At 40.5% G+C, this 20,281-nt stretch overlaps 3 protein-coding genes across 4 annotated transcripts; 1 reads left to right on the forward strand and 2 right to left on the reverse strand.

Annotated features, from left to right (window-relative positions):
• Positions 1 to 1,523: 1,523 nt before the first annotated feature.
• On the reverse strand, positions 1,524 to 4,161 carry LOC115756362 (WD repeat-containing protein VIP3). Its single transcript, XM_030696089.2, has 2 exons — positions 3,693 to 4,161; positions 1,524 to 2,372 (listed from the first exon to the last, which is right to left on the reverse strand). The coding sequence occupies exons 1-2, from the start codon at positions 4,029 to 4,031 to the stop codon at positions 1,746 to 1,748; spliced, it is 966 nt and encodes a 321-aa protein (XP_030551949.1). The 5' UTR covers positions 4,032 to 4,161; the 3' UTR covers positions 1,524 to 1,745.
• A 5,954-nt stretch (positions 4,162 to 10,115) lies between these two features.
• Positions 10,116 to 13,458, forward strand: LOC115756349 (pre-mRNA cleavage factor Im 25 kDa subunit 1-like). Its single transcript, XM_048277807.1, has 7 exons — positions 10,116 to 10,729; positions 10,895 to 10,940; positions 11,636 to 11,729; positions 11,831 to 11,904; positions 12,003 to 12,089; positions 12,167 to 12,277; positions 13,125 to 13,458. The coding sequence occupies exons 1-7, from the start codon at positions 10,131 to 10,133 to the stop codon at positions 13,194 to 13,196; spliced, it is 1,083 nt and encodes a 360-aa protein (XP_048133764.1). The 5' UTR covers positions 10,116 to 10,130; the 3' UTR covers positions 13,197 to 13,458.
• Positions 13,459 to 14,026: 568 nt separating this feature from the next.
• LOC115756337 (protein phosphatase 2C 50) lies at positions 14,027 to 17,061 on the reverse strand. 2 transcript variants are annotated; one of them, XM_048277800.1, is made up of 5 exons: positions 16,932 to 17,061; positions 15,346 to 16,204; positions 14,881 to 15,225; positions 14,654 to 14,759; positions 14,027 to 14,545 (listed from the first exon to the last, which is right to left on the reverse strand). In XM_048277800.1, exons 2-5 carry the CDS (start codon positions 16,099 to 16,101, stop codon positions 14,175 to 14,177), a joined length of 1,578 nt encoding a protein of 525 aa, XP_048133757.1. In that variant the 5' UTR covers positions 16,102 to 16,204; positions 16,932 to 17,061; the 3' UTR covers positions 14,027 to 14,174. The 2 variants fall into 2 exon arrangements, with proteins under 2 accessions (XP_048133757.1, XP_048133758.1); XM_048277801.1 differs by lacking the exon at positions 16,932 to 17,061 and adding an exon at positions 16,767 to 16,925.
• Positions 17,062 to 20,281: the final 3,220 nt, after the last annotated feature.

The following is a 20,281-nucleotide window of genomic DNA, read 5'->3' on the forward strand; positions in this document are numbered from 1 at the left end:
AATCGATTAAAGAATAAGATCGTAAAGATACCTAACTTTGCGGCGGAAGATCCTAGCTTGGCGTCGCTGGTGGGATGCCCCACTTGACAATCACTGCCACCGGAGAGGCGGTTCAACGCGGAGGAGAGGCGGTCATTGTGGGAAAAATCTGGTTCTCCTTGTGTCTGCTCTTTTGAAAAATCCTATCCTAATCTATCTCAACTCTTTCCCGAGATTATTTTCTCCCGACTATATCCCCCTTTATCCTATCATAAACATCTATCAAATACAGGATAGGATAAAACATATCATATCCTGACTTATTTCCTGACGACCAAATGCGGCTGTAATACATATTCGCCTTTTATCGCCATCGCAATCCACAATCTAAGGGTATAGAAAAAATTGCTGACATGACGGTCTAATTAGCGTTGGTCGAAGCCGACATAGATAATTTTTGTAATGTTTTAAATTTTTTTAATTTTTCTCACCATTTCCTTCTCTTTTCTTTTCCTTTTCCTTTTTCCTCTTTTTTCCTCCGCCGAGCCTCGACCTTTGTCGGCCCAGGCGATGTTAGCCCTTGTTAGCCTCAGTGAGGGCAGCCATTGCTTGAGGTCGATGACCTCCGCTAGCCATCAACAAGGCTCGCGATGGCCAACAGAGGAAAAAAGGAAAATACAGAAAAAGGAAAGGAAAGGTAAAAAACAAGTAAAAATTGCAAAAATTGTCAACTTCGGTGTCGGTTGTGCCACGTAAAATGGTCGATGCGGACGGATCGTCACGTCATCGGTTCGATCCTTTGATGCGGATGGACGCCTTGTCCATTATTACAAGGATCAAGACAAAATTGACCAATTATCAAGAGGTTTAGAATTAAATTGATAAATCGTCGAAATATTTAAAACTAAATTGACATAATTACATTAATTGGCCACCGTTCAATAAATTCAGGACTTTTTAGACCACTTTCCCAACGAATTTATTGTATCAAGGAGTTTCTCCCTTGTACAACCATCTCGTGGTGTTGTAAATGATCATCTAAGTTGTTGTCAGCGAATTTCTTTTCAATAGTTTGATCCACACAGATAAATCCTCGGATCTCTGTCCCCAACTATATAGCACAGGGTTTGAATCTTAGGACCATCGGAGGTTGCAGCTCTTCAGCTTTCTTGCCTGGTAATATCAAGGGCCTTGTGTCTGTTTTTCACATATAAACTTATCCGATAAAACGTGATAAGTTTTAGTTGAGCGTTCGCGTGCATAAGCATCACATAAAGTACCTTCTTAACTGCAAAAGCCTGATATTCTAATTGTCCATCCATGGAAAATCATGCGCACCCATGCCAAGAGAAAAGTGCACTTTAGTTTCGAAACAGGCCGATGGAACGTAACAAAACGCAGTAGATCAGATTGATTGAATCTCGTCAACCATTTTCCTGGAAGATCGAGGATTATCTCCCGGGAAAATGGTTAACCTATATAAACAGCTGAGCTGGTCAGTGATAGCCACCCAGTATTCAGTATTAGTTCACAAAATAACCTCTCAGAAATTTCAGGTATCAAATTGACTTCCAAGTTAACATTCATGGCACCCGTCAGATCAGCCATGTATTGAGCCATTTCTCTGAAAATTTATCAATATTCAACTAATTATACAGATAAAAATGATCTGAAATCACGAAAAACTCTTGCAGACTACTCTTAACAAAAGGTTAACAATCAGCAGCTTCAAGAACTTATCTTTTCACAGTATGCTGATAATACCTTCATGAGTAATCATAGAGTGATATGCTCTTGTCATCAGATACACTAGCAAGCCGACCACCACCTCTGACACCAGCACCCGCCATTGGTCGAAAGGCAACCCCCCAAACTTGATCTGAATGGTTGCTCATCGTCTGAACGGCGGCCCTCGTACTAAGATCCCACAGCCTCACGGTCCTGTCACTTGAACCGGTCGCAATGGCCGCTCCATCCGGGCTGACATCAACACTCAATACCCAGCTAGCATGGCCAGACATGGACCCCACCAGGGACTTACCCTCGGCATCGTACATGTGCACATGAGCATCGTCAGATGCAGAAAAGAGCAGCCGTGGCTCAACTGGGGAATATACAAGAGATCGCACTGGCATGAAGTGGCCTTCCAGGTGGTGCAGAAACTTGGAACGAGCCACATCGAATATCGAGATTGTACCATCCATTGAACCGCAGGCAAGCCTTTTCCCATCAGGACTCCAAGCGACAGAGAGGACAAACTTCTTGTTGCCTTTATCGGAGGGCTTGGGCTGTTCTGGACGAGGAACCGAGAGTGTTGCAATCAGGTCCCATGTGGCAGTGTCCCAAAGCTTGATTGATGCGCTACCTCCACCTGCCACTGCTAGAGTGGTGCCCTGGGGAATCGAGTACTAGTTAGCGTCATTAGATACCTAATTTGCATGTTGAAGACAAGAACAAAGTGGTACTGCAAAGCTCTTGAAAGCCACTTGCACTAAAAAGTAGTAAGAAGTCACCAGAAACCTTTCACGTGCTGACCATTTAGGGAAAATTCATGTTTGATTTACAGGTTGGTCAAATATTCTCATCTGCAGACTACAGAGATCAGACCAGCCGCTCAGGCTTAGCTACTTTAATGCCTGGATGTCCAAATAAATTACCCGAACAGCGTCTATGATGTCTCGTCATCTACAAAGATTTGTGAAATAATGCACAATTCATGAAGGTCAACGGTCTGATCATTTTGTCCAAAAAGAAAAATTCCCTTTCCATAAAGAAAGCAATCCAATACTAATAAGGAGCTCATTTATGACCACAATCGCACACGTCGAGTTTCCCACATGATGTTTTTAAAGTCAACAGAAGGGACATTAAACAAATAGCCAGACTTATATTGATCTGTAAATGCTTTGGCAAAGTAGTGAAACGCCCGTGGGGAACTCCTTGAGGAATTAGACTCAAGCCAAACTACAGCACACAGGTCCCCCTTCACTGAAAACAAGATCTAGATGAGTTGGGTTGCTTGAATCACTGCTTACAGTGGCGGAACTACAGTCACTCAGTGTTCAATCCACTTTGACTGCTACAAGCTAACTACAGAAACTGAATTGGCCACAAGTCCCGTTTCCCATTCATCGATTAAACCACGCGGTCTAGCTCACTAAAAAATCCCAAGATTCTTCTTCTCCTCAGTAAACTCCTAAGATTCTTACGCTATGCTAGGAGTAGGATCTGCTTCATAAAGGACCTCAAACTTCAAGTCATTGACTTGCTAGAGCAATTCAACTTGAGTTCAAATATACCTAAAATCATCAAGATTTAGCCCAGCTAGTTATATTGCCAAGGCCAGCGCTAACTTTTCTCAATGCTCTACCATATTTAAGACTCTTAGCTCAAGCAATCTTGAGATTCCTAGGACAGCAGAACTTGCAATTTATTAGATGTTCATCAAAAATAGAAACTACCTGACCAAAAATAAAATAAAATAAAATAAAGCCAAAATAGAGACTAGAAAAGGCAACGGAAATATGCGACGCAAAACTAGAGATTGAATCAGTTCAATGCGAGATAAAATTTAACTTCCAAATGCCCGATGCTCCCCAAACCCAACTTCTAAAAACTCCAAATTCCACTCTATCTGATACCCATCCACGAAAACACAAAACATTCAAATCAACCTCCACTCAGAATAAAAAGAAAAACTTGACATTAATCACCTTGGGATCAAACTGCATTTGCCAGACTTCCGACGGAGGAGCCTCGAGTGTGGCGATCGTGGCGTTCGTGTCCACGTCGAAGACCCTGACGAAGCTGTCGATCGAGGCCGACGCGGCGATGACGCCGGAGGGGTGAGCGGCCACGGAGACGACGCCGAGGAAGTGGCCGGCGTTGGTCCGCTCGAGGGCCAGCTCGTCGGGCCGCCAGAGCTTCACGGTCTCGTCGAGCGAGCCGGTGAGGAGGAGCGCCGGCCGGGCCTCCGTCGCCGGGACCCACGCGGTGGCCCACACCGACTCGTCGTGGGCGTTCTCGACGGACTTGAGACCCGCGAGTTTCATCTCATTCGGAATCGGTGAAGAAGAGTGAGAGTGGGGGGAGAGAAGAGTCGGAGAGTGAGGTTTGGTTGGAGCGAACCCTAATTAGGATGAGGGATGAATTTGGGGGTTTTGGATTTGGGGATTTTGGAGAGGTTTTGACTTTTATAGAATTTCAGTTGACCAAGTTTGGCAATCCAGTCAGACAGCAAAACCATTTTGGGAATGGATAATCTGAATATTTACGGCCTCCCGATGAGACAAAGTTGTTATGGTAAAAAATCTAATTAAGAAGTAATTTATATAACTTGTATTACTATTTACGTTCATTCATTTATATTCGCTCTTTAGAGGCGTTTGTTTCGTTAAAAACAACTTACATTTCATAGACTTTTCGATATTTGGGAAGTCGAAAATGATAAGTGAACCAAAAACTAAAGAGAACACTTGCACTTAAAATTGAAAAAAATAAAATAAATAAATGACTCTCCTTTCTAACAAAAATATATTTTTTTGGCCAAAGTTAAATTTCATTCATGTCCGCAAACATCGTAGTTCAACTACTGCAATTTCAAAATAAAACAAGCTCCAAAGAACAAGAATCATCAAAATAAAGATAAAGGTCACAATCTCGAAAAGCAAGTCTATAACTTCTTCTAATCAAAATCGACAGCCAATCACCGAATTCGTCTTCAATAATATGTACACATCGATATCTTCATTTATTGTTATGGTTTTGTCTTTTGGTGGTGCGCGTCTAGATTCGGCGTCCCCAGGAATTATTCTCTCTCTTAGAATTCATATTCTTTGTTTCTTGTTGACAATGACAAATCAACGAGTTTTATTCTCATTCACTGCAAGAGTTATACTTTCAATATCTGATTCTCCCCATTTTTTTTGGAATGTCTGATTCTCCCCATTGAAACGTTGTTTTTTATGGCGTTAAAGTAAAGGGGCGCATAAAGTATTTGTTGAAATGTCAAAGTAGATTCTTCTTACCTATAATTCATTTGTTCCCAATGCTAATTTTGAAAGTAGAGAAAAAGAATGAGAAAATATGTTGTTATTACTAGACTTTACCGCTTCTTTTTCCTATATATATTTAAAGAGCATTTTATTTGAGATTCGTCCTGAAAAATTTGATGGGACCACTATCAACTGTTACGAAAGCATAAACTATTAAATGAAAATGTGGTTTTAAATGAAAGCATGATTTAATATTTAATTGCTCCAACACTAAGGACATATTTAATTGAAAAGGCAAATGGGGCCTGGAAAGGTTTAAACTCATGACTTCTTACTCCGATATCATGTGAAATTTGGTGGGACCACCGCCAACTGTTCTAAAAGCTTAAACTATTAAATGAATGCGTTATTTCATATTTAATTACTCCAACATGTCTATCTTTCATCATTCACCCCAATGCTCATAATATATTTTATAATCTACAATTTGCTTTATTATAGCTCAATAGCATTACGTGATCCATTCTTAAAGAGGATATTTTCAGGAGTAAAATGTAAATACCGAATAGCTACTTCACTCTCATTTTCATACTCACAATGAAATAAGAGAAAATTAATCATTTTCTTTAAAAATAAATTTTGGGTAAAATTATTTTCTTTCACATGAAAATATTCCATGCAACAAATCCACCCTTAATCGGTTTCATCTATCCTTGGGTCAATGAAAATACGAAAAATGGCACAAATGATTCATAAACTTTGACTCAATGTGCAATGTGATCCATCAATTTTTAATTTAACTAATATGATCCTTGAATTTTAGGCCAATGTGCAATGAAGTCCCCGAACTTTCAATTTATTTAATGCAGTCCTTAAATTTTTGAAACATGTTCAACTAAATTCTCGAACTATTAAAAAAGATCCAACATCATCTTTGAACTTGAATTAATTGAATGATTACATTGAACATCTTTCTATAGTTCAAGGACTAAGTTGAACACGTTCGAAAAGTTCAAGGACTATATTGGTCAAATTAAAAATTCAAAGACCATGTTGAATATTGGGCTAAAGTTCATAGACTATATTGGTAAAATTAAAATTTTACGAATCACATTGCACATTGAATCAAAATTTAAGGACCATTTATGTCATTATCCCATGAAAATACCACAATGAAGCAGGACACTTACCATCGCGAGATTTGTTGCACATCACTCTTTATTCCAAGTGACCCGACAGGATTAAAAATGGAGTAAATCTTTTGTTCACATGCAATTGTTTTCATTCCTAACAATCAAATAAGATCTCAAGGTTATTAATAAAGTGAAAAACGAAGGTTCGCGCCATTTCCATCCCCGAAATAGCAGCAACACTCCGTAATTGACTGAGTTGACAAAAAATAACCTCAAGAGAACAAACTAACAAAAACCGCAATGAAAAGAGTGAAGGTTGCTATTTATTAGAAAAAAAAAAAAAAAAAAAACATGCATTGTCATGAAAATATAAGATTGTCTACACAAATATAATGGTGCGTTTGTTTCAGGGAACAAGATTTAGAAAACATTTTTCGAAAAATGATTGATTATATCTCATAGAAAAATTATTTCGACGAAAAGTATTTTCACATCTATAACAAGTCATACCTAACTATTTTAGTGTGTCATGAATATATTTTGTATTCGTTCATTTTTGTAAGCAAAAAAAGCGATTATTTTTTGAAAAATATATTTCCAATCTTGAATTTTTTGTGAAACAAACGCATTCTAAATAATAAAATTTTATTCCATCACCTTATGTTATTTTCAATTTATTTCTATACAGACTCCATTTCCTCTTTTCTACGTATTAATGTACTCGAGCTGATTTATGTAACGGAATTTTTGTAATGGGTCTGAACCTTGTTCATACTTTATTGATTCATATATTCTCAATATGAATTGTAATCATGAAGAGTCCAAAACTTTAACGAAAGAATTCCCTAAGAAAACATAAACTAAAGTGCTGTATATTGCAAGAAATTATTTTAGATTGAACTTCAGAGACACATCGCAAATAAATTTACCTTGTCAATATCCTTGTACATTAGAATCTCGACCAGTAAATTTATTAAAAAGTCTATCTCATATGGTTTTTACAAGAAAGTAATGAACATCTAAGGTCGCACATGGTAACACTTTTAAAAATGATATTCTGCTCTAGAAGTGTTTCTGGAGTAGAAATCCATTTGATAATGTAACTTTTGACGCAGAATTCCGTTTGGTTACACAACATTCTATTTCTACTTTTGAAGTTGTTTTTGAGCCTATTTCCAAATTTTTTTAAAAAAAAATTAATTCTGTTTTAGAAGTAGAAATCTCTTAACATCAATATTTCTTTCACTTCGGCCTATTTTCATTTTTAGCGTCTATCTCTCCCAACTATGCCTCCGCCATATCGCCACCCATCGCCAACCTCCGTCGCCTATCACCCCCGACCTACTGCCATCGCCCACCGCTACCCACCGCCGCCACAACCACCATTGGTTGTTGACCACCACCCGTTACCAGCCGCCGTCGACCATCACCCGTCCCACCCCACCACCATCGCCTAGTCGTCGTCTCTAGCCACGAGGTGTAAAAAATAAATTAATAATAAAATTTAGTTTTTTAGAAATTTAAAATATTAAAAATGAATTAGAATTTTTTCAACCATCAATAATAATTTTTCTTGGAAGATTTTGTGTTTATAATATTCCATAAGTAGAAATCTTTAACCGTTACCAAATAAATTTCTATTCTAGAGGCAGAAATTTTGTCATGTTATCAAACATTTTTCTCCGTTAAAAAATCAACTTACGCTCGTAAACAGAAGCACTTCAGGCCAGCAGTTGATTTTCGAAACAGAAGTGTTGTCATGCGCACCCTAAACTTTTCTGATTTTAACATATAAAAAAGAAGGAGACAGAAATTTTTTTTTTTTTGGAAAAGTCCATAAAAATCACTAAACTGATTGATCTACATTAAATATATTACTACTAATCAGGTGTAATTGGGGATTATTTTGGACCATTCAAATTTTAGGGCATATTTAAAATTATTTTTTTTGTCAGAATATTTAAAATTATTTGAGGGGTGACAACAAAGCGAGCTAAAATTTGTGGACCTTCTACATAATTGATGATGGACATAAATGAGTTCTTCAATGAGGAGTTATAACGGTGAAAGCCCATTTTCACCTACTATCGGGACCCACAAAATGATTCACTTGCTCGCCAATAATGAATTGCAATGCGGTAGCTAATCACAAATTAATCAAGCTTTAGCACAACTAACCAAGTTGCTTTCCCCTTAATCCTCGTTCCTCTCCAAGTTCAAGTTCAAGTTCAAGTTCCTCTTTAAATTTTCATCATTATGAAGTAAAAACCACCTAAATTATTTATAGGAAAATTTCCCACTTGATGACCTAGTAATAGCACATTCTCGAATTTTTTTCGGCTGACATGTATACTTCCTTGTATCGCGCGTATAGTCAAGACTTGGTCTGCAGATTCGATTGAATTCTTCACGGGCCGCGTTCCCCGATCGAGCTTCAGACCCTCGAGATGCAAAAAGGCAAATGGTGCCTCGACAGAGAGCTTCGATCAATCATCAAACGAGAGAAGAATACATCGACTGCCGACCTTGAAGGGCGGTTGGAACACATGATTACTAGATCCAAAGAACAAACTACTAAGATCCACGCGATGATTCACCGCATCAAATCAACAACCGCCCCAAGTGGGTCCCCACCGTAATTCAGTTGCTTAGTCACGAAGTTAACTGCTAACTACCAACTTCTGACCAAAAATAAAAAATAAAAACTGCTAACGACCAACCGCCGGGTCAAACCTTTGACTGGGCGTCGGTTGATTCTTTTCCAAGTTTTGGATAGACCTTGAACTATCCGAACCGACCATAAGCTCCGATTGGTTTACTCCGTATTTGCTGGCCATATTCTATTAAAAATTTCTTGACCTGCTGTTCGTGCTGGCTCGACTAGGAGCCTCCGCGTGGCACTAGACCACTAGCCCTACTCCCACGTAGCTCCTGCGAGAGATGGAAACAAGTCTGGCTCGCTAGACCAAAGAGTAGTCCTTGTCAACTGACCGGAAAAATTTTTGTTGAACTTGTCGCAAAAGCTCTTACTAATAAAACTTGTCATGAAGGTACATTTAAATCCTAAAATTTTTAAAAATTATAATCAAATCCTAAAATTTGTCATATTAATCCAATCAAGTCCTTCTATTGATTGCATTTGTTGAAGATTTTGAGACTCAATTGCACTTTTCATAACAAGTTTCAAAACTTCATTGTATTTTTCGAAAGTTTTAGAGCTCGAATGCATTTTCGTGATAAGTTTTATGACTTGATTAAATTTTTTAAAGGTTTTAGAACTCATTTACACTTTTATGACAAATTTTAGGAATTCCAGTATACTTATCCCTTGATTTTTGGAGGAATATGAGGAAATTATCAAAACAACTTATAAAAGAAATTTTCCTTTGTAATAAAAAGTTTGAAACTCCATAGATTTATTGAGTTTTTGTGATTTGAAATTTCTCTCGATGCGACTTTTTACAACGTGGATGTTTTCGTTCGAGTTTTTGAAAATATCTAAAGAAATCCAATAGAATGACGGTAGCTATAATATTCATATCGTTGGAGAGTGGCTATTATTATTGGGGTGTGATTCATATTCCCCATCGATAGAAAAACATGCCGCCGAGCTCTCGATGGGACAACACCCCCTGAATGCTACATGGATTTTATAGTTTGAGCCCGCAATTTACTAATAACTTGGGCTTGGCCCATGATTAGTTATTGTAGTATATAATCTTTTTTTTTTGTAATTGAGAATTGTAATAGAGAAGTGGAAAATGCAAATTATAGCGTAATTCTCTGCTCGATGTAGCCCTAGTTTGAGAGTAAATCGGGATAAAATCTTGTGTCTCGAATTTTTCTCTTTAATTCGCCGTGATTTGTGTGCCTAATCCTAACCATTACTTTATATTTCTCGTTCCCCTTGGCCACTTCTCGTGAGGGGCACCTCCGCCGACTCTCGGCTTCCTCGGTCTTCGACACGAGTCGGAAAATCATGCGAGTGCCGCGTGAATCCGTCGGGCCCGACGAGGCGCCCGAAATGGAATTCGGAGCATCCACGGGTCCAAAGATAGAAACGGGTCGCGAGGGTCCACCGATTCAGCACCTCCAGTTTGCGCGTCAACTTCTCGAGTCCACCGCCGCCACTTCTCTCTCCTTCTCTGTGTCTCGTAGAATCTTGAAGCTCTTCTTTTCGACTCCATCGTCGTCGCTAAATTCTTCGTCTATAAATGATTCTGTCTCTCTGTCTCTCTGTCTCTCCGCAGTCTGCACATCAAAGCTCGCAACTTTCTCCTTCGAGACCTGTCTAGAGAAAAGCCACGACTCCACTCTTCTACCTCTCTATTGGCAACCCACGTTTGCTCCCCTCTTTCTCTCTCTACTGTTTGGCTTTGCGTACTCTGTAGGCTTCTCTCTCTGTGTCTCTCTTGGTCTGCTCTCGCGGCTGCTCCATTGTAGGGAAATGCAAGGCGACGTTACCGTGCACGATCGCACAGCGGGGGGCGGGGGCGGCGGCGGCGGAGATCAGAGCCGGGTGCTGGACATATACCCGCTGAGCAGCTACTACTTCGGCTCCAAGGACGCTCTTGCTTTCAAGGAGGAGACCTTGGCCGATCGTGTCAACAGGATGAAATCCCAGTGACGTCTCTTTCTCCCTCTCTCCCCATCTCTGCTTTTCTGTGCTGCGCTGCGCCTGTTGTCTTCTTGGTGGTGTTTTGCACCTTGGCCCGATCGTGTTTCAATCGAAGTGGGTCGTTGTCGCAGATTTTGATTCATGTCTGTTTCTGTCGTGGTTTTGTTCAGTTATGCGGCTCATGGATTGAGGACTTGCGTGGGAGCCGTCATTGTGGTTGGTTCCTCTCTCTCTCTGTCTCTCTCTCTCTTTTGGGGGGGCTCCTTTCAGCGGCTGGCATACTAAAATTGTATTTGTACGTCGACTGCTCTAGTGAATTCAAATTGTAGGAATGATGATGATGATCTTGTGTATCGATATGTCTTTTTGCACTGCTTAGTGCTTAATGCTTACTTAGTGATTTACATTAGCTCGGGAAGGCAAATTTGCTGGATTGCTGTCCAAGGGGTGCTTGTATGTTTTGCCCAACAACTGATTGAAGTTCAATTACTAATTGAAACTACGAACCAGAGTTGATGTTGTGATTTCGATAAGAGTTTTCTGCAGTGTTGGGTTGTGATCCGTGAAGGCAAAACGCGTTTCTGGAAGGGAGCAACTAATGCCTTTCGTTTTCATCTGCTCATATTCTGCCTTGAAATGATTAGAAGAGACAATGAGCATACTTCTTAAGAATTTTTATGGGGATTATCTTGAGCTTGCTCTTTATGTTAACTTCATTCATTACCTGGATGATTAATGCTAGGAATACTAAGAACGTAGACAAAGTTTGGTGGATGCTTCGAGAATTATCTCATTTACATAATCGCTCTACTGTCAACCTGTTATATTGAATTCCGTGCCACTTTACATCTTTTATTTGAAAGGCCGATTGATTGTAACTTGCTCTGACGATCCTGATGTTTCTAAAATAGGTTGAACTATTCAGACATCCTCATCTGCTGCTGTTGCAAGTAAGAAATTCCACTTTTAAGCTGCCAGGAGGTCGATTGAGGCCTGGTGAATCAGGTAACTTGGCAATTCTCCATGATGCCACGGGGAAGAAGAAAATGAGGAGGGATTATCTTTTACAATAGGAAAATGTAGTTAAGTCACGATTGTCTTTCCAGATGTCGAAGGGCTGAAACGCAAGCTGACCAGCAAGCTTTCTGCTGATGGAGCTGGTGATGAGACTCAGTGGGAGGTGGGATAATATTTTTCATTTTGGTATCATGGAGCTGCAGGTTTTCATTACTGCTTGTGCTGTATATTTACAATCTACCTTTTGTTTCCAAACGGTAGGTCGGTGAATGCCTTGGGATGTGGTGGAGGCCTGACTTTGAAACTTTGCCCTATCCTTACTTGCCACCTAATGTTAAAAAGCCCAAGGTTGTTTCTATCACTGAGACTGCTCACTTGAAATTGAGATTGATTAAGTTTCTAATTCCTCGTTGCCCGGTCTCCAGGAGTGCACAAAACTCTTTCTTGTGAAGTTACCTGTAAGTCGGAAGTTCATCGTTCCAAAAAACCTGAAATTGCTTGCTGTACCACTTTGTCAAATTCATGAAAATCTCAAGGTACGGCATTTCCTTGTCAAGCTGGATTGACTGTAATGGATGCATGCATCTCCGTAGTGAACTATCTAGGTGCCTCCTGATTCTTATGTGATATGGTGAAATTCCGTTGCCGATGATATGTGAAGATCTTTTCTTCTTGTGAGATGAGAGGTCTTGGAATTTACAACTAAAGAAACATCTCTTACGAGAGAGTAAACTTTAGGAATACTACATATGTTCCTGAAGTTTGAAGACGCAAACTTACCTTCCCCTACTAGACCTACAAATTCTAGTGTGGCTCAAGAGACAATTTCCCTGGTTTACACCAGCCTCCTGGGTCACCCCACAACCAGAGTTTGTAATTTTGGTTTTGCAGAGTCAATTCAGGTGGTTTGTGTCTACTGGATATCCAGCTATGGTTCTTGCTTGGGTGTGACCAGATCCACTGACTGTCTGGGCTTAGCCTAGCGACTTCGATTGCTAATTTTGCTACGACGCAGACCACCTTGGATCTGGTATGGAATCTCGATGACCCATGCTTGATGGTTCCAGTGCCCTGGTCCGCATGCATCGATAGTCACCAATAAGTTGATAGGAGAGGCTTGTGTCAGGCGAGAGCTCTAATTTGTCCTGTGACATTGGTGATCACTATGCTCTGATGTAGTGAACTCATCTATAAAAGAAAAAGAATCCCCATGTCCTTAGTCACCTAAGTTGAATTTATGATGTTGAAGTGTTTATCTAGTAGGTTACTCTAATTTCTTGCCACTAGAAGGTTTTTTTTTTTTTTTTGGGTCTAAATTTCTTGCCACTAGAAGTTGCTGCATGTTACAATATGGTTCATTTGGTTCAATCTCTGTTGGTGCAGACATATGGGCCGGTTATAGCAGGAGTTCCACAGCTGCTGTCAAAATTCTCCTTCAACATAATCGATTCCTAAACTGGCTGGGGTAGCGACTGCCGGCAGCAGGAGGGCTCATGTTCCGTCTATTAACGAATATACCTGTAGATAGTATAGTTTTTGATTCAGCATGGAGGGTTATATTAATCTGTGTTATGTTCGACATTTGACTTGTGGTTTCTTCTTTTTGGAATTCAGTTTGTAAATGCCAAAGTTCTGCAACTCTCTGGTTTTACGTTGCTCTCCATAGAAACATCCTTTGGACACAATTATAGTTTCGAATCAACTGTTTGATTGCTCATGTGTGGAGTTGTGTTTCTTAGTTCCCTCTTTCGTAGTTTGGCGGGTCGCGTTTTGTATATTGCATTTACAGTATATATGCAGACGTGGAGTAGAAATCCGAATATCTGAGTACATCCAGTTAAAACTAAGCTTGAGTAAATGAGTTTCAGACCAATTAAGATATATAAACTGCTTCACTTTAGTTCCCATCCTAACGTCAAACTTTTTCTTTAACAACTTCACACGTGCACCTCAACAGTTCTTGGCCGAGACATTTGCAAGTATTTTCATCCCCCATTACATTGACTATTTCCCTGCAACTCTATACTTTGGTTAGTGGTAAATTTGGCTTGTAACACTGCCAATGCCCGTCCTACTCTCGATGCTCACGGCGAAACCCACTGCAGTTAATTGACATCATGAAGAAAGCTTGACCATTTAGGCTATATTGGTAGTACTCATGACAAATTATCCGCATAGGTACCATATCTCCATCTTGAAATCTGGAAATAGCACTATGATAAGACCCAAAGGAGCCACAGCAAAATGAAGCAGAGATGCAAAATCTGAAAGGCTATGGAGGTTACTCAGTAGGTTCCAATTTCATTTAATTGGCACCTGGGGTTCATCTCAATAACACGAATCGGAAACTCAATGTGCCATGGCATGTAATGCATGGACCACTCGGTTCAACCGAATTACCCGCTGTTGCTATTCGATATAAAGAGCGTACAACTACGTGTTCACAGTTTCTGGCTGTTGGGTCTCGGGTACAATCTTTTTCTTAAACTTTCTCTGAGCTTTTAAGTCGATAACTATTACAGAGATGTTGTCTCTGCTTCCCCTCTGAAGAGCAAGCTTTGAGAGATAATCCGCGGCTGCTTGCGCTGCCGGGTCGATTCCCTCGCCCCTTTCTGCAGGAAGGTTGTCACCGTTCTTCTTGTGCCAAAGAAGGATTCTCCTCCTTGCCATGTCACAGGCCTCCTCATTGGTCACCACGTCCCAGAGACCATCACTGGCTAGAATGAGGCACTCATCTTCTTTTGCCCGTGGAAAAAAAACCACTTCCGGATCAGCAATGATTGAGGGCTTCAAGAACCTATCACCTGAGGATGACATAAAAGGTCGATGAGATAGCTGGAAGTCATCGGCCTGCACTACAGAGAGGATCTACATCGAGTGAGAAAATAGGATCTTGGACTGAAAAAACCTACCTATTGCTCTTGACATTGCAAGAACGCCACAAACCCGGAATCCATCCCACTGAATAACTCGGCCGCCAGCAGCTTCTATTCGTGCACACTCATCTTCTCTATTTGGCTGAAGAAAAAATTCAAAGGCCATACAGAGATAAGCGCACACAGAAAGGGCTAGAGTTCATCAGAACACCAAAAAATGAAAGAAAAAAAGATAAAAACACATCTCCAGCAACATGACTTACTTTATGATCTACTGACAGTGGCACGGCCTCTTTTCCGCGATAAAGAACTGCCCTTGAATCGCCACAATTCGCAATTATAATGTGTGTTGAACAAACTAAGCCAACCACAGCAGTAGAACCTACTGTTTCGGGGGCCATAGATTCTATGAGAGAACGGTCGCTTCCATTGATGGCTCTGGAAACACCGCTCACCTCATCATCAACCTTTAGAAAGCAACTGGAGAGAGCCTTCTCCAACTGCTCCTGTCCACTACTCCAGCTACTTCCATTACATAAGCCATGTTTTGCAACTTCTATCTCCTCCGCCAGAGCTAAATGTATCCTTTCCTGGCAGTAACTAGCAACCTATACCGATAAAGCCCTAATTAGTACTACGGTTATAGTTTTATAAGCTGTTTGTAAATTCTCATGCTTATCAAATGAAACTCTGGTTTGAAGATTTAAAAAGCTGTATCTGGTTATTACCTGGCTACCCCCATGTCCGTCATATACACCAAAGAAATGAGCTGTTAAATCTTTGCTACATTGATTTCTAAGATCCAAATTTTGTCCGCTGGACAGCATCAGAGAAGGAATTCTCAAAAGCCGAGGTACCACCGCGACGGCATCTTCCATCTCTGGTCTTGTTCCGCGGATAGATGTCAATCCCCATAGCGGGACATAATCCGCCTCAGGGACTCTACGGCTTGCAGTTCTCTGTAATTCTTGACGAGGCTCAAGCTCACCAACATTATTCACATTGGTAACGCTCCTGAGTGTTGAATCGCTGACATCCGTGACAGTCATCGATGTTTTACCAAAACTTGCTTTCACAGGCACAAACTCTTCATGACAAGCACTAGTGATGTCACTAGCAACCGTATATGAACAAGAATAATTGATGAATTGTCCACGAGTATACGGAGTGTGCACTTTCCCATCTTCCGGGGTCAGCTTAAGTTCATTCCCCATTGTCTTCCAAAAAATACCACCTCCTCTGGACTCATCTTCATCAGCTGACACCGTCAGAACACTAAAGTTGCCCGATTTACTGCCAGAACTCAAATCTTGGGCAGCTGCATAATCAGAAATAGAAGGCGACAACACCCCCGGATGGTCTGATAACAAACCAGCAGTGCTTGCAATAAGCTTGAGTCCAGTGATTTCGATTTGGGTTTGTAGTGCAGATTCATCACTATTCATCCTAAACGGCACAGCTACTGCAGAAGATATCTCCTCCATTTATTACCTCTATTGTATGGCACAGCTTTGATTGCTTCAACCCCTCCAAAAACACCTAAAGCATTATTCTGCCTCTTTTAACTTGGGCTAATCTCTGAACCGCCTTTTAGAGAAATCACCTAAGTTGAGGGACATAAATTATGATACAAGAAACACACAGAAGTCGGAACAACAGAAAACAAAGTACTGAGAAGTGAGAAGCAAAATGAAATCACACTGCAATCCGGTTTAAAATCCATATACCAACCTGAAAGCCCATATATAGGACCTCCTTCACACAGGAATCTTCGCAAAACCATGAGAAAGAGAGCGGACCAAAAGCTTCTCCTTTCTTCCTCAAATTACTACTTTCCGTTTTATCCATGAGAAATATATGAACATCTAACTGATTAGTTTCAAGAATGCCCTTTGACAGAGAGAGAGGGAGGGAGAGAGAGAGATGCCAAATGGGTTCATCATAAACATTTCCGGATTGCCGCTTAACACGAACTTAACCCCTTAATCTGAGGCAATCGACTTCACCTCTAAAGTCTTGGGTCTCTCTCTTTCTCCCTGTTTTGGCTCAGATTACGTGGGTCTCTTCTTAACCTCATCTAGACACTCCCAGATCAATCAACACAAATAAAGAACAGACATCAAATCACCACAAAGAAAGAAAAAAAAACCTTCTTGATTGATTTGGCATATCAAGAATCAACGACATAACCGCCTAAAGGTACAATCTTTCAATACCCTTTGAACTACTCCTAAGAACAGTGAGATCAAGAAAGCTCAAGAGGAACAGCTAAGCGCAGAGAGAGAGGGAGAGAGAGATTTGAGAAGTTGCTTACCCTCTCAAAAGCACTGAAGCGGCGTGTGGAGAACAAAAGGAGGAGGGAGGAGTCGGCAAGAAGAAGAAGCTCTTAAAAGAAACTCCATTGCAGCACAGCACAAAGACTTTAAAAAGGAACAAGGCGAACACGTGTCCACCATCAACAAACAAACGCATCATTCCAAATTTTCATTTAATGAGAAAACCCACCAATCACATGACAACAGAACACTATGCTCCAAACCCAATTTCATAAAAGAAAAAAAAAAAAAAAAAGCTCTTTTCTTAGCGCCAAGACAGACAACACGTGAACAAAATTTTTCCACATCTCGACTGATTCACCGTGTCGGACAATACAACACATTTCATCGCAACGACCTGATGCATCCGGGATTTTACTTCAGTTATACTAATACGTATCCGTACATCGACGAAGAGACCAAGATTACGAAAGTACAAATGAAACACGAGAATTGAACTCTGGACGGAACCCGAATTGCCGGGAAAGTCGCAGAGAGTTAAAGAAATGATTTTTAGACATCCCCCCCCTCCCCCCCCCTCCCAATTTGTTAATGCAGTTCTTTTTTCTTGGTTCCGTGGGTACCCTACAAAATCAAGATTTGATTGGAGGATGGCAATCATTTTAATTCCAGACGATCTTTACAGGGGGGAGACAAGGACGGGGCTGCGGAGGTGTGGACAAGTGTCGCATGAATTGGTCTCATCCACATCATCCCAAGTCCTTTTCTAATCACCTGTTTAGAAAAAAGAGAGGATCCAGGAGACCGACCGAAAAAACAAGAGTTGGCACCGGGAACTTGGAATTCTAAAGTTAGCGTATTCTGTCGAACGATGACGATGAAAGTGGAATTAAAAAACAAAACAAAGAGGTGTTTGTTTAGTTTTACTTGCAATGTGAGAAATCCCAAAATTTTTTGTCCGATGCTCCAGTTGAAAATCTCGAGAAAGATATAACTTTTTTTTTTTTATCTTTCCAAAAAATTAATGCGAGTGAGAAAAAGGAACTCTGCAAGGAAAAGATATCGATTTTTTTTTTTTGGCAAAGAAGAGGAGGATGCTCTCAAACACAAGCATGGGCCAAAGATTTTTCCTCTCTTTTGACATTAAAAAAACTCATCAATCTGAAATGTATTTATTACATTTAACACGATCAGATTTCCTTCCTCTTAATTAATCAGAGGAAGGATCTAATCATCTCATTCAATGTGAATAAAGAATACAAGAACATTCATTGCCCCGAACTGCGAGTATCATGTGGGATCAAAGTTTTGATAATGTGATCAATTGGAGGAGCAAAAGGTGAAAATTCCTAAAATTATCATGGCCAAGGGGGCACGATAAAACAAAAAAGGTCTAATCTTTTAATTTAAGCCAAATCCTAACTATAGATTAAACTTTCTTTTTTGTCCGAAAAAGTTGTCAACTTTCACTCCCACGACCATTAATGGACTTTGGGTTTTTCAAAATTCTCGACGTCGAGAAGTTACTGGTCTCTAGACGAAGGTAAGAGTAATGATGAAAACGCGGGTTCTAATAACGAATCTCTAAGTAACCACGACACTGATAATTTTTTTAGGAAACTAGTGATCATTCTTCGACACGGGCCGGAATTTTGGGATTACAGAGAAGGTCGGTGACAATTTGAAGGGAAGAATTGAGATTAAATCTAAAATTGGGACGGCAAAACCATGTCTTTTTTTTCTATGGGGCCAATGAGGGAGTGCCACGTTAGGGACACAATCCATCGGGGAGAATCCGGGTTGGTAACCAAAGTGACGTGTGGATCATCGACAAACAAAAGTTTGTTTAGGGTTAGGTACACCGCACTGACACCTCAACTTCCTCAAAATTTGCAAAAAAAAATCCCAACACCTTAAAAAAAGAAAAAGAAAAAGAATATATATTAAATCTATCTCTTTCTTTCTCGAAGTTGACAAAAGAAAGAGGCAAAAAAAAATTGATCTTTTTTTTTTTGCCGATCTTTGACTTTCGTGCCCGGGGAAAGCCTGACGGGCAACTGGGTCGTCGCCACGTGTGAAGTTTCCGCCTCGGAAGCGTGAACCACATCTCCTCTTGCGATTCCCATTCTTTTTTTGGACCGAACGAGGAGGGGACAGCTCGACAGACCCCCATCGCATTCCCCCGTTCACAAACATTGTCCTTCCAACGTGTGTCCTCATTACTCTAAAAAAATCACGTCGATTTGCCTTATTTAAACCAATTTAATCTTTTTTTTGTCGAAAAGACTAATTCGATTTAATGATTTCTAAAATTAGTCACTTAACGGGTGTTCTTGCAACATTTATTTACGGTATTTCACGTATCATCACGATGGCGAGCATTTCGAATTTTTAAATATAGTTAATTTCAAGAGCAATTATTTCGAAAACGGAAAAAAGGGGGGGAAAAGACCGAGAAAATGCGAAGATGGAGAGCCCAGATCTTATCGTCGTCGGCTGAGTTGATCACGCATGGAAGCGACCTAAGGAACGAAGTCAATAATAAATGTTAAGGGGCGATATGACAGAATCTTCTTGGAACATTTGTCAAGACCGCCTTAAAGACACGCGCACTTTCGTTTCCGGCCAACCCCTAAAAGACATTTGCTTCGGGGAACGTGGGAATTTTGTTGACTATTCTGATATTTTGGTGCTTTTCTAGAAGCGCGATGCTTTTTTTTTTCATCGTCCGAAATATCTCCGTTAAGGAAGAAAGCTACATAGGACACTTGTCTGAAAATGTGCCGTAATGTAATAGTTATTATACAGAAGGATCTTCAAAGGATAGCTTCGCCAGGGCCGGACAAAAACCAATCTTTGATTGGGACAAGAGGTGGAAGCTCTCCTTTATTCGGAACTAGCTTTGGGCGACGTGGAACAGATAATATGCGCTTAACCTTGCCTCGCCTTGCGGGGCCTATCATTATGTAATATTATCCGCTTTGAATTGAAATCTTCACGACTTTAAAATGCAATATACAAAGTAGAGAATCTCAAATCTTATCAACTAGCTTAAGACTCCTCCTTAGGCGACGTGGGATAGAAGGCATGTGCTTAACTTCATCCTCGTACTGTCGGGGCATTGCACTAACTTATCCCTCCGTGCTTATCGGGATTGGGTCATCACATTAAAATGCAGTAAAATTTGCCGATCACCTCGTTCGAATGTTAGTTAATGCTGGCAGTGAATGAAAGTTGTTTGTGCGACTTTGCCCAGACCGAACCGATACACTGACTTTTGCGACTTTGTGAGCTCGCGTTGATGCGGCCCCAAAAGGCGTGCTCTGCGACCCGACTCGCTCAAGTGGTGGAGGGCCGGACGGGTTTCGAGCTTTAGCAGCGCTTGCAC

This window comes from Rhodamnia argentea, chromosome 4 (genome assembly GCF_020921035.1).
Source record: "Rhodamnia argentea isolate NSW1041297 chromosome 4, ASM2092103v1, whole genome shotgun sequence".
Lineage (NCBI taxonomy): Eukaryota > Viridiplantae > Streptophyta > Magnoliopsida > Myrtales > Myrtaceae > Rhodamnia > Rhodamnia argentea.

Coding starts and splice junctions, on each gene's coding strand:
- LOC115756362 (XM_030696089.2), bottom strand. CDS start 4,031: ATGAAACTCGCGGGTCTCAAGTCCGTCGAGAACGCCCACGACGAGTCG. Junction 2,373..3,692: donor AAATGCAGTTTGATCCCAAG/GTGATTAATGTC, acceptor TCGATTCCCCAG/GGCACCACTCTAGCAGTGGC.
- LOC115756349 (XM_048277807.1), top strand. CDS start 10,131: ATGGAATTCGGAGCATCCACGGGTCCAAAGATAGAAACGGGTCGCGAG. Junction 10,941..11,635: donor GCGTGGGAGCCGTCATTGTG/GTTGGTTCCTCT, acceptor TTTCTAAAATAG/GTTGAACTATTCAGACATCC. Junction 11,905..12,002: donor GTGATGAGACTCAGTGGGAG/GTGGGATAATAT, acceptor TCCAAACGGTAG/GTCGGTGAATGCCTTGGGAT.
- LOC115756337 (XM_048277800.1), bottom strand. CDS start 16,101: ATGGAGGAGATATCTTCTGCAGTAGCTGTGCCGTTTAGGATGAATAGT. Junction 15,226..15,345: donor ACGGACATGGGGGTAGCCAG/GTAATAACCAGA, acceptor TTATCGGTATAG/GTTGCTAGTTACTGCCAGGA. Junction 14,760..14,880: donor CACTGTCAGTAGATCATAAA/GTAAGTCATGTT, acceptor TTTTTTCTTCAG/CCAAATAGAGAAGATGAGTG.